This window comes from Pagrus pagrus, assembly GCF_965226575.1.
Source record: "Pagrus pagrus genome assembly, chromosome: 1".
NCBI lineage: Eukaryota > Metazoa > Chordata > Actinopteri > Spariformes > Sparidae > Pagrus > Pagrus pagrus.
In genome coordinates this window covers 1,330,251-1,343,886 of record NC_140185.1, presented here as the reverse complement: position 1 = coordinate 1,343,886, position 13,636 = coordinate 1,330,251, and the positions used below count along the sequence as shown (strand labels likewise).

At 41.2% G+C, this 13,636-nt stretch overlaps 1 protein-coding gene across 2 annotated transcripts; it reads right to left on the bottom strand.

The window, feature by feature from the left end:
• Positions 1–1,253: 1,253 nt before the first annotated feature.
• lmnl3 (lamin L3) lies at positions 1,254–12,305 on the bottom strand. Of its 2 annotated transcripts, XM_084353790.1 has the most exons (12): positions 11,604–12,305; positions 10,674–10,830; positions 9,647–9,772; positions 9,318–9,488; positions 9,094–9,219; positions 6,875–7,095; positions 6,484–6,703; positions 6,032–6,139; positions 5,754–5,870; positions 5,339–5,449; positions 5,126–5,191; positions 1,254–1,635 (listed from the first exon to the last, which is right to left on the bottom strand). In XM_084353790.1, exons 1-11 carry the CDS (start codon positions 11,993–11,995, stop codon positions 5,156–5,158), a joined length of 1,785 nt encoding a protein of 594 aa, XP_084209916.1. In that variant the 5' UTR covers positions 11,996–12,305; the 3' UTR covers positions 1,254–1,635; positions 5,126–5,155. The 2 variants fall into 2 exon arrangements, with proteins under 2 accessions (XP_084209916.1, XP_084209915.1); XM_084353789.1 differs by lacking the exon at positions 5,126–5,191 and having other exon boundaries at positions 11,604–12,304.
• Positions 12,306–13,636: the final 1,331 nt, after the last annotated feature.

Below are 13,636 nucleotides of genomic sequence, written 5' to 3'. Positions count from 1 at the left end.
TCAAAATAAACTATCAACTCCAAGATAATTGGAAGTGCAGAAATGCTAACTTGTCTCCTGGTTAGGACTCACACCTGCAGCAGTCTACTGAGTCATGTAATATTGAGTGGCAGCAGGACATGAATGCTTTGTCTACAGTAGAAGCAGCTAATGCAACACTCAAGTTATACTGTGATCAATGTATAGCCACTCTAGCAGCTCTGTGAGGCTGTACCTTGCTGAGCCTTGAGCTAAATGCTAACATGCTCATAATTCTTAGTTTAACATGTAAGCAGGCTTATGCAAGCTATTTAGCAGCTGAGGCCATGGGAATGTCAGTTTTTCAGCTATTTGTTTCTAAACAAAAATACTCGCCTAATTACAACGTTGAACTGATGATGGTGCTTAATGAAAAGTCAGGTTTCACCAAAGTTATTATAATTCCTGCTGAAGGGAACAGAATCTCTTTACCAAATCTCTAACTATTACGAATTTCATAGTGGTTGAGACAAAAACCTTTTTGTTTTACCCCTACATGACTTTGCCTTTTCCCTAAAACTTACTGTAGATATGATGGGAAGATTACCTACCATTTTTGAGTTCCCCTTTTTCTCTCTCAACGCTTTGGGTAAAAAAAAAAAAAGTGAGCTGCTCAATGACTGAGATGTCCCGTTTTCTGGAGACACGCAGGATCAGGGCCATTTCCACTGGCCTTTATCACCCCCCCCCCCCCAATATGCCAATTTTACACTGGAGCAGTACGCAAATTATTTTTGCAATACTTAAGCTTTTCTTTAGATTTTCTTGCGTCCCAACTGGAGCTTAAGGGCAATTCCACAATACACATAAAAACATTCAGGAATTTTATCCTCTTTTGGGGGTGGGAAGGGTGCCGTGTTCAAAGATGATTTTCCAAAATGTTTTGCCTTCAATGATGCTAGAACCACATGACAAATTCAATTCATTTACATTGCAGAGTCACACGCAGAAATTTCAAAACCTGGACAAATAAAACTAAACTATCAGCATTGGAAAGTTAGTACCAGAGGAAAGAAAAACAATGACTCTGAAGTGTGAATTTTGGTGAACTGATCCTTTTAACTTGTGCTGCTAAAAATTTGATTCGGCTTCCCAACTTCCTCCTGCCATTATATTTGACACACAAGTGTTACATAATGAGCCACTGTGAACTGGGAGCACAAAGTCTTTTCTGCCAAACTCTACTGTAATTGCATTTGTTGTAATAAACAGTCAATAATACTTTGAGCCAAGTGTCTGACTGAAATGTATTTAGAACTTTATTATGCCAGTTTTCTCTCTCACACACACACACACACACACTTAAATTAGAACAAATCAAGGCAAAGCTCATCTCTCGTCTTGTGCAATTAGAGCAATGAAACTATTGAGGAATACTGAGGTTGATACTGTTGCTCTAAGGCATGTGAGCACTTCACAGTCAGACTAACATGTCGATGCCCTATTGTAGTTAGTCCGAGTGCACTTTGTTGAATGAGACAACACTAGAACCAGACAGCAGCAGATGTTTGTACCCCAGAGGCGGGAGCTGGTCCATGTTTTTCCAGGTAGATATGAAAGACTCGGGAGATGGACAAGAAATCACATGATGCTACAGCTCCCCTCCTTAGATAGATCCTGAACAAAACAAAAAAAAAACGGTAGTGTTATCACATTTAATCAATTACTATCATGGGACACATGCTGGTCCCATAAAGGCAGTCTGGTTAGCACAGAACATGCAATTGGGGCAACAATAGGCAACAATAGCCTACACTGTCAAGTTCACATCTGTAGATCTGGAGGTTTTCCTTCAGATGGGAGATCCTGGGGCTTAACGCAAACTCAAACAAGTGCACCGTAGCTTTTTTTTCCCCTGAGAAATTAATATTCTACAGCTTTTCACTTGGGAAAATGTATGGTAGTTTATGTTTATTAGCTGGATTTATTATGGTTTTTTATATCACCGTGTTTTGTATTGCATTTTCTTTTGGCAGCCTTTCTACTTGTACCAATAAAAATGAATGAAAGTGTGTAAATATTATGGATTCCATAATCTACACATTTACAACTACAGAGAGCATCTTGTGATGGATCACACCAGCTACAAAGCCAGGTCTGTATATGGTGCATTGGATCACATGGCATGAGAGGCGAACTGTACCAGATGTATTCAATAAGCCTGACCATCCTCACATTGTCAGCTTTTAACCTATGTTAGCATTGACATGCATTTTTGCAGAATAATTCCCTCATGTAATACAGGGCAGAAAACTCCAACATCAAAGTAACAAATTAAAGTGAACGTATGGGAGATCTGATTGATGGGAATGCAATTTAATAGTTGGCTGGGTTACAGCTCCATAGCCAGAGGAAGCACACACAAGCCCTACTTTGCATATACAGACAGGTGAAATATTAAAGGATCTATGAAACCATCACAGGGTATTATCAGAATACAGTCCACACACCTGAGAAACTATGACAAGAAGCACTGAAGTTGTTCTGGAGGCTCATGGTGGAACAACACTTCATTAACACTGCGTTGGTTTTTAAATTGGTCAGTACAGAACATCTTTAAATGCAGACTCTGGGGTGATGTACCATGAAGCAAGACATGTACTGTATCTTTGGGTTTAACTCGGGCTCAAAGCTCACACCTCAGAGCTCAAAGGTGGCTCACTTTTAAAAAAATCAAAAGACCATGGTAACCTATGCTGCATGGCTAACAGATCACTAGGAAAGTTGAACCAGTACTCAAACAGGATTCTGACAGGGAAGAAAGTTCACAATAAAAATGAGAAACAAAGCAACATTTTTACATGAGAAAATATCTCTTTAAATAATTTAGAAAGGTGGTTTCAAACAGATTCCAACAGTTTACCACACTGACAGATTTATAAACGTTAATATTGTTTGTTTTATTACCAGCATTATTCCCTGTAGTGTAGATTGCCTTTACACTCTTATTCTATTCAGGATACCATGTGCTCTCTTCAAGAAAATAATTGGAAATAAAAAGTGTAACTGCCCTCTTCAATTAGAAAAGACAATCACACACACGGTTAGCTCAGTAAGTCATAAATGCAACATTTCTCTGTTTTTCTCTCTGCTTTGGCAACAGCCTTATGCACCTTCTTGTTTCAATTCATAACACACTCATGTGACAACAAAGCACCAAAATGTCACTACAAAAAAAGATCAATTTTTCCCCCCCACCATACACTCTACACTACTGACCATGTTGAAAATGCGACAGTCACCATTACCCTGCCCATATTATCCCAATAAATTATATTATTCTTAAAACGTTATAATTAAACCAAAACTGCACTTAACATACTGGAATCATGTTAACCTTACAATTTGTTAGGAAAAATATATTTTTAGAAGGGCTGTCATGAGACTACAAAAATTAATCTTATTTATTAGAAGCTTTGTGATTTATTGTAAGAATAAACTTTAAAAAGGAGGTGGCATTTCCAGCTTGAAGGACTCTGATGTTACAAAAAAATTCCTTGCATGAATTGCACAAATTGTGCTCCCGTCAACAGTTCCACCTGGGTGTTTTTTTTGAAGCCCCACTCCAGTGTGTTTTGGTATTTTTATAATCTTTCCTGACAATTCTACAGTAGAATATGAGACTTATGTCATCCACCAAGCTTGGCTTCTGGTGTTAATGAGTGGCATGGCTCCTTTAAGATCAGGGCAGTTTGTAGTGAGTGGAGAGCGACGGTTGGTGGCTGAGCTCAGAGCAGACAGCTGTTAGCCACTGGGGCAGACGGCAATACATGGATCACAAGGAAGTAACAACATACTGCACCTTTTAAAAAGCCTGAATGCATGCTTCGTCAGGTCTGTCAGCTAGATGACAAGCAAACAACTTTTAAAATGCTTGTTCCCGGAATGGAGTTTGGATCGATCAGGGCTATGCTGTGCTGAGACATATTTCCATGACTGACCAGGTAGTCTGACTTCCTCGCTCACTTTCCTTCATGCCAACTCCTTTTTTGTCCCCGTCTCCATACGAGTAGATTAATTATCGTACAGCTCTTGGTGTCCGCAAATGGCTGCGATTACTGATTATCATCTCTCCTCCTTTGCTGATTATGAAAGTTCGGACACCAGTGACATTAATATCATGACCTCAGTGTGAATGTCGACGGCGATCGGCACAGCATCACCATTTTCAACCCACGCGAATGCTGAGAATTATGTATTCACACCGGCCGGCACAAATACACTAGTGAAAACATTGACTTTGTAAACTAGACGCACAAATAATTTGCCTCCCATTTGGTCTGAATGCCTCAATACAGCACGAACAATCTGCTTTAATTTTTTTAATGCATTATTCTTAAGTTTATAATTGAAATTAATGCACTATATTGCAACAGATTTTAGAAAAATAATTTATTGTCCCATTCCAAGCTACAGTATTCAAAATGTTATAATTCCAAAACGTATTTAAATGTTAAATGGTCTGCATTTCTATAGCGCTTTTCCAGTCCTCTCGGACAGCTCAAAGCACTTTACAATACATGCCACATTCACCCATTCACACACACACATTCATACACTGATGCCAGAGGCTGCCATGCAAGGCGCCAACTGCTCATCAGGAGCAATTTGGGGTTCAGTATCTTGCTCAAGGATACTTCGTCATGAACCGGGGGGAGCCAGGATTCGAACCAGTGACCTTCCGATCACTAGACGACCCGCTCTACCTCCTGAGCTACAGCCGCCTTATTCTTAATGGTTTCATATTTGGACATTTTTCCTACCGTTAGATTATTTTTCTTGTGATCATGTTGTATAGATTTTACTATGCTGAAAAGGGTTTCTGTTGCTGCAATGCTCAAATTTTCCACAGGGTGTCTCTTAACTCCTCTTACGGTTCTGACAATGTAATAAAAAGAACACCGAGGTAAACCCAGAGTTAACCATGCCAGCTGATAGCCAGCTTCTAAGTCTCAGGCCCCCAGTCTTCAACTCAAAATGTTTGGCATGCTGCTGAATCAAACTCAAATGGCAGTAGAAAATCCCACGTGTATTAAACAAGCCATGCATCTTATGACCAGCACACAGCAGGTACAAGCGGCAAGCAGAGCAGCACCACCCTCCTCACCTACTGTACAGCACGCCGTCTGCTCTGCACTCATGAGACAGAACAGCACTTCTTCTTTCTCTTTGGCTTCAGTGTAGGCGGGAAAAAAAGTGACATCATGTTTCATAAACTACAGCGTTTGTGTTTCTATCTCTAAAAAAAAAATCACTTTACACTTCATATCGAGGTTATGGAACTTGTTTTTTTGCTGGTTTTATGAGTCAGTGCGGTCACCTGTCTCCGAAAGTGCTGGATGTCACTGCCTGCAACAAGGTCTTCCTCAAACTCCAGTTCAGTTTCCTCGTCGCCTCTGCCCTGCATATACACCCTGCGCTCAGCTATTTCCTGAAAAGGGATTTAAAGAGTCCTATGGTGAGTTACATCCATCAACAATGTGACATACCTGGGGAAAAAAATTATGCACTTTAGATACTGTGAAGAAACACCACCGCATCCTTAAAAAATGTCACCTGTGACAAGCTCTATAGAACTCTGGTTTATGAGGGTTTGACCAGGAGACTTTACTATTTTTGGTGGTTTAATGCAACAAAATGAGTCCAAAAGGTATTTTAATTAAAACAGATTTTGACTGCAGTGATTAAAGCAGTGTATACAGGTGCCTTCTTGGGACACAGCTTGCTTCACTTACCTCATGGTCAGTGTTCAGAAGGATCACCCTTACATCTGTGACGGGGCCCCAGCTCCTGTGGCCCTGCAGAATCAGGTCCCCAGAATCAGCCTCTGCCTCTGCACCTGCTGCCCAAATCTGACACACACATTTTAGTTAATTCCATTTCACCTACTTGGGCAGGCCCCATCAAACTGCTCACTAGCTTATTTTCCCACCTCGTGATGCTTTCATGAGCATGTTCTTTCTGCAGGGGATCTGAGGGAAACGGTTAAACAAGAAGAACAGTATCTACTCACTGTGAGTGTCTGCCCACCAGCCAGGACACAGGAGGAGGGGATGTGGAAGGAGATATCCCCAGAGTCCGGGTACAACCTCTGAACCACCCAGCCACCCAGTGGCTGCTCCTGGAAATGCAGAAATTATTATTATTATTATTATTATTATTATTATTATTATTATTATCAGTTAAAATGCTGCATGTAATGCTGCTCTGTAGAAAGAAGCACAGATGTGTTAAGTTTTTGCTTAAGATTAGGACATTAAATTTGATTTTAGATTTGCTGGAGTCATAATGCAGAAAACTGCTCAATGACCAGGAAAGGGGCACTTGTGTCCCTAGAAGACATGAAATGATCAGTGTCTTCGCACACAGCCATGCCACAATGAAGTGAAACCAGATATTGGAATATTCTTGACACTAAAAAGTACAAATTTAGACGAGTCCAAACTAAACTCATTATCGCCTCACCATTTCAGAGTTGTTCTTCAGTCTAACATATTTTCCATCCATGTCAACCTCTGCCACGCTCACAGCACCGCGCTCTGCTGAGCGAGTGGTCATTTTATAGGCGGGCGAGCTGCCGGAGGATCCCTCATGTTTCCGTTTCTTCCCTCTGACTTTGCGGCTGCTGTGTTCGTGTGTTCGAGGTATGGCTGTACGCTGGGAGGGGCTCGGTGACAGCTGCAATCTGAGAAAAAATACTTTTGGATGAAAACCACAAACTGGAAGCAAAAGCACCAGATAGTAAGCCAGATGCCAGACAGCCAGTTACCATGCTGTGTTTTTTATTTATACAAGCAGACAGTAACTTTAATGTCTTATTCAACTTTTGCATGATATAGATGGATCACAGTCATACCTCTGTTCCTCCACCTCCAGCATCTTCCTGTAGGCGTTGATCTCCATGTCAAGAGCCAACTTGACGTCCAGGAGGTTCTCATAGTCTTCCAGTTGGCCGTACATCTGGCTTCTCATGCTCTGCAGCTCCTGCTCCTTCTGACAGAGTTTGTGCTTCCAAACCTCTCGCTCCCTGTCCAGAGTCCTCTCCAGCTCCTGGAAGCGGCCCTCCAGCACCATTTTCTGACAGAGTGGAAGAGTAATATGAAGACAAATGTTAACATGAGAGAGAACCTACTGCCAACGCCATTACCAAGGCACCATGAAGCGACAACTCTAGGCCCAAACTAAACAAATACTTGCAATTTAAAGATTATCAAAGAATGGGAGAATCTTCAGGCTGTAGACAAACAGGAATTAGTTCAACAGAAAGCAGCTTTAGCAGGACAAACTTCAGAAAGAGCCAGCTGACTACAGTGTTGGAAAACATTAGAAACTAAACCGATGTATGTGCATCAAGATTACCAAAGACAAAAACTATAAACAGGGAGAGCAACCAAGAAAAAGCTGGCTCTAGAGGCCGAGAGGAGTCACACACACCTCGACTGTAGGTTCAACTCACTGATGCAGTGTTGACTGTGCATGCCAGTTTATACAAAAAAACCCTCATTCAAATGACAGTACTCCGAATACGGAGACCAGGGGAACACGTTTCACATAGATACTGGTTTATGACACAGACAGAAGATTTCTATTGCTATTATTTTACAGGAGGAGGTTTTTATTAATAATCAAAAGCAGAATGAGGGGAAGAGAACTGACATTAAATACGAGAAAATGTATGAAAACGAGCCTGCCAGCTGTCCTGGAGTAAAGATAAACCTCACAACATGTATACAAACACAACATAATAGAACACCATTTAGCAATACTGTGGACATTTTAACATGTGTTGAAAGGAATGGCTCAACACTTTGTGGAGGCAATACATTAGAGATATTGTCTTTGTGAAAATTTGCTAATCCTTTTGAGACATTTACTCAATTAGAAAGGGTACAATCTGTTTAATTTATGTTTTACACAGCATCCTAACTCTTTTGGAGTCAGGGTTGTATTTTTATATGCTTTCTTGCCCAGAGTAAGACGCAAGTTAATACAATAACTGTCCAAATAAAGCCACCACCAGCAGCCGATTAGCTTCGCCCAAACACTGGAAACAGGGGAAACTGCTAACCCGGCTCTGTCCAAAGTTAACATAATTTCTCCACCGATACCTCTGAAGCTCTTTAATTAACCAACAATTAAGTGGGCAGAATCACTTCCTAGAGTCTTTTCTATCAGCAAACCAGGTAGGACTTCAGAAGTCAATGCCCAAGAAATACTTCAAAGAATTAGTTCAACATTTTTTTTTTTGGACAGATTATGTGTCAATTACACAACATTGTTTTGCGGGAAAAAGTATCCACATTTCTGTCCAAAATCAAAACTTTTCTTTAAATCTGAGCATCTCTTTTAGGTTAGGCCAAGAACTCCTTCCATCGTAACAAAGTTATGTGTTGAAAACTTGTATGTTGAAGTAAACATGTCTGTAATGCTGTGATCCTCCCCTCTCACTGAAGTTACATAGGGTGAATGGTGTGTCACTTGTTTCTTCTCTGTTACAAGACACTGTACCATCAACATGACTCTGAAGCTGTTATTTTAAAAAAGGTCGAAGTTACATCATGTTGATTTAAAGACAAATTATTAACCAGTGATTTTAATTTACTCTGTTTTTTCACCTCTTCACAGAACCTGTCAGAATTTTAATACACACTATGTGAAATGTTATCTGAAAATCACAAAGGTCAGGTGGCAGTGACATTCAGTGATTTGCAGATAGTGTGTTAACCTCTCAGCATTTTTAACACTTCTACCTGAATTTCTGCAGTTTAGAGTTTAGTTTCACTTCTAGACTGAAAGATCTTGTTCGAGATTTCACTTGAGGATGTCGATTCAACAATGTGGAGGGAGCATCATTATATATGGTCAATGGGTACAGCCCTACCAACTAGTACAGCTGCATCAATCCCATCCCTGTTTGTCATTGGTCTGTTTCTCCAACAGGCAGAAACAGCATCCACTTAACAAATCGAGATGTGGATGGTGACCCAGGTCATGGCTGCTTGAGTCTATTTTATACACAGCTGACCTTGTTCTGTTAACAGATGTCTTGAGGTTTTTGCAACAGGTGACACTCACATCTTTCTGGTGCTGTTGGAGCTGGGAGCTGAGGGACTCTACTTTTAGCTTTGTGGTTTCCAGTTCCTCTTTGGTGGCCGATGCAACGTTGTTTTTCTCTAGTGCAGCCTGCTGGGCAGTCTGTATCTAGAGCGCAAAAAGAATATTAAAAGATATTAAAAGAAAAAGATATATAAAAAATTACATCTGGACACCTTTAACACACCACCTTATGGTGTGTATACCTTTGAACTGAAGGTCCGGTCCATCTCCTCTTTGTACTGCTGCAGCTGAGACTCACTATCATGGCGCAGTTGCTGCATCGACTCAGTCAGTTTACTCTCAAACTCTCTCCTTCGTCCTGAGTCCACCTCCACTAGACGGCTCTCGTGTCGGTTTCGGATCTCAAAGATCTCCTACAAAACATAAATGACTGAGTGTGCCAGCATTAGCCTGAGGAGATACAGAAAATCAGAGAACGCCAAGAATGTGCTAAATTTAAAAAAAGGGGTGAAGGTGAATCATTTATAGCCAATATTGCCAGCTTGGGGGTATCCCACTTTGTGTGTTTTACCTGCTCACTGATGTTCCTCTGGAGTTCAAGCTGTTCTTTGAGCGTTTGCACCTGGTTCTCCATTTCCACCCTTCTCAGGATCTCAGAGGTCAGTTGGTTCTTTGTGTCCGCCAGTACGCCCTCCACCTGGTGACCATACACACACCGTTAAAACAAAGTAACACCCACCACAATCTGAATATATTTGCCCACTTCAAATACTGAATCTGTTCCATCGTTGCTCTGTAAAAGTTGTGGCTGCTGAGCTTTCAAACACAGGCCCCCTCTAGAAAAATGTTTGTTAGACGGTGACACATTTATTTTCTTTATTTGCTCACATGCTGTGTGTGGAGCATTTTAGTTGACTTTGATTCTTCATACAGTTGACATAAATTAAGGTTGGGAAGTAAAAGTAACTCATCTGCTCAACTGAGGGTCTGGTGATTGTGACACCATAAAAAGGAAAAACTGAATCTTCTAGTTTTTTTCCTCGATAATGTGGAACATGTGTGGAGAGTGAAAGTCTACAGCCATGGTAGTGAGGCTATACTATGCTTTTAACTAAATGCTATGTCAAAAACACTAACAAGCTGATGTTTAGCAGATATCATGTTCACCATTTTCATCATCTTAATTGCTAATTGGCACTGAACACAAAGTACAGCCAAGTCTGGGAATGCCATTGGACTTGCAGGTCTTGAATCAAACCAAAGAACTGTAGAAATTATAATGTTGGTCTGATGACAGCACAAGGGGAAAAGTTACAGAATCACCAATGTCAGTAAAATTTATCATCTGGGAAACGCGTACATCTGTACAAAACTTGATGGCAATCCTTGAACAGTTAAGCTGGCCAACCACATCCTGATCCCAGTTCAGATGAAAAGTTGAAGCCGTTTCTGTACTAGGAGTGGTAAAAAGTGACAAATGTTCAAATCTTACAAATAGGGGCTTTGAGGACCTCAAAAATGGTAACTTGATGAACTGTCACTTTTCCCAGTAGCTCTGTGCATGCTCAAGTATGTGTAAACTAGGCTTCAATGCATACATTTTGCAGCTGGCCCTGGAGCTCAGTAAAGTCATCATCGAGTCTCCTGTTGTCAGACAGCAGCTTTCTGTACTCGACATCCTTGGCGCTCAGAGTCGCCTCAGCTTTCCTCCACTGGGCCAAGGCATTTGCCAGATCACTCTCCTTCTTCTGGTTCCTGAGGAGGGAGAACAATCTTAACATGTGCACCATAGAAGGCAACCTAGCTAGTCTTCTCTCATATCATGCCAAACTCCATTCAAATGAATGCGTGTTTAATGCTGCCCGGCTCACTAACAAATAAATGGCACCACCTGAACCATCTTTCAAGAAATCCACTCTTACAGAATTCCTGTAGTTAAAGTCAGGTTTGTGAAAGGAACAGACTGCAGAATCTTGCATATGCATCATCTGTATTGATTTTGCAAATCCATATTACTTCCATGTAAAATAAAAAGGAAATAATGCATCACATTTGCAAACAAGAGTAGGCCTAACAAATTTGAAAACAATGACAAACAAAACATCTGATAGAAGTGGTACATTTTAAAAAACAACTCAGGTTTATGGACACTTGAGTGAATGCTGCCTTGCCTTCCAACGAGGATATTCATCGTGAAATGTCAGTCAGTCATTATATTGTGTAACTATTACTATTGTGCAAGTGAAGGCTTCAGTGAGTTTTTTTAATGACATTTTGTACCATCTCAAAATCCTCTGGTATCAGTGGGGAGCTGTGTGAACATTTATAAGAGTAGGAAAATTACCGATACACCTGCGGCTTGGTGCATTTAATTCCGCCTCAACATCTATCATTCTGCAGATGTGTGCGCGTCTAACGGCGAGCAAGACTGCATTAAATGAGACGAATTTTGAGCGTAGTCTGGCGTAAGAGCTTTCTGTATACCTGCATAGTAATAAATGGCTCATGTTTGATTCCATCGCCTCTACCTGACTTGAAGTTTTCTGTACTCCTCGCAGAGGTTTCCATAGTCGATTTGCAGACGGGCCCTCTCTCCAGCCAGCTCGTCCAGGGACTTTCTGACATCGGCCAACTCCTCCTCGTACAGACGCCGCACGTTGCCCATCTCCCGGCTTTTCGACTCATCCTTTTCTTCCAGCTGAATCAGTATGGAGGACCTTTCGCTTTCCAACTCCTGGACCCGCTCAATGTAGTTGGCGAGGCGGTCGTTGAGGTGTCGGAGCTCATCCTTCTCCTGGATGCGGGACTGGCAGGTCGGGCTGGTGCTAGATGTGGGCAGGCCGGCGGCTACGCTACGGCGGCTGGCGGAGCGGCTGGAGCGGCCGCCCGGGCCGGCAGGGGTGGAGGTGGCAGAGGCCATGACGGTGGTGTGCTGGACACTGCTGTAGTCCGGGTCCTCAAGTGATCCAGAAAATGTAGTCGATTCAAAAAGACATTTATAAAACTATGGGCCGCAGTGATTTACACCCACCCGAAGCTGCTGTGGTGCTGTTTAAAATGAAGTCACACAGCAGCACGTCTGTGAAGTTCAGCGATCATCGCAGCACATGGACACCTGCGCCTGCCGCTCTCCACCTGTTTAACGGCCTTTCCCCTGAATTAAAGATTTACGCAGCTGAACTGAATCAAGATTGACGAGTTGACGTACTGATAACAAGTGAATTGATCCTACATAGGCTACTGAGTACGTTTCCGGGTGGGGTTTTCAAAATAATAGTCTACAGCGTTGACGGATGTTTTTTTGTGTAATTCAAATAAGGCGTAGTAAATGAATGTTACATTTAAATTTAAATTCATTTACATTTAAATTCATTTAAAATCTAATTTAGTTTGCTAATTTCCTCATTTTAACATAGAGCTTAGCTGCCACTAAGGGCTTTTTATCTTACAAGGTTCATTAATTTGTCCATCTACAACACAGGGTTGTACAACAATATGCAAGTTGTAGTCTCTTAATGCTACACTAGAACAACTATTTTATATGGTGGAGTGTTGAGTTGAATTGAGGAGTCTCACAGCGTGGAAAGTGAAGCTGCTCTGTAGTCTGGTGGTACAGCAGCAGATACTTCTGTATCTGTTGTCAGGTGGCAGCAGGGTGAACAGACTGTGGCTGGGTGGGTGTTGTCTTTTAGTATCTTTGGGCTCTGTGCAGACGTCTCGCTTCACTGATGTCACTGATGCTCTGTAGATGGTACCAGTGATGTTCTGGGTGGTTTTAATCACCCATGAACCATGCGTGTGGGCTACATAATCAATCAATCGTTGGAATTTAAATCTGCTGGCTGTATTACCTGCAAAATTCCATGCATAAAAAAAGGCAATCTTTTCAGGTTAAATTGCACAGTTTCAGTTATCTTCTTTGATAAGAAATAGCAAGGCCTGGTAGGAGATCATCATCATGTATAAATACAAGCACACACCAAAATAACTACATTTCCCATATTATACTGGATTACTTTCAGACAATCTTTATCAACTGGCTTGGGTCTGGGTAAGAAAGATGAATTGTATTTCACAAATAAGGGATAAACTGAGTGGGTTTAATACTGTTGAGTCCATGTTTAATGAGGTATGTCATAGTGAACAGTAATACTACTTTAGGTAATTGAATAAAGAAAAAGATGTCTTTAAAAAATAGAACACATTAAGTGATAAATTACAAAAACAGGTGATAGAGGACTTGTAGCACACAGAAAAGCAAGTACATATAAAAATACAAGATGTATTTACATCAAGTATACATTTCTTGCAATGTCTGGTGTTATCGTGTGAACCACTGAATTTGTGTGGAAAAATTCAATCACACCAAAACATGAATGATGATACTACAGGATATGCTTTTTCCTGAATGATGAGCTCTTACTACTTTACTTTGAAGGCCAAACCGGACAACTTCCGGGTTTCTTAGCATAACTCTGTGATTTGACAGAGATTGCTGCAGGACATCAGCTGATGACTTGCCGAAAGCAGGGGGCTGATGTCACTTATCACAAGACAACAC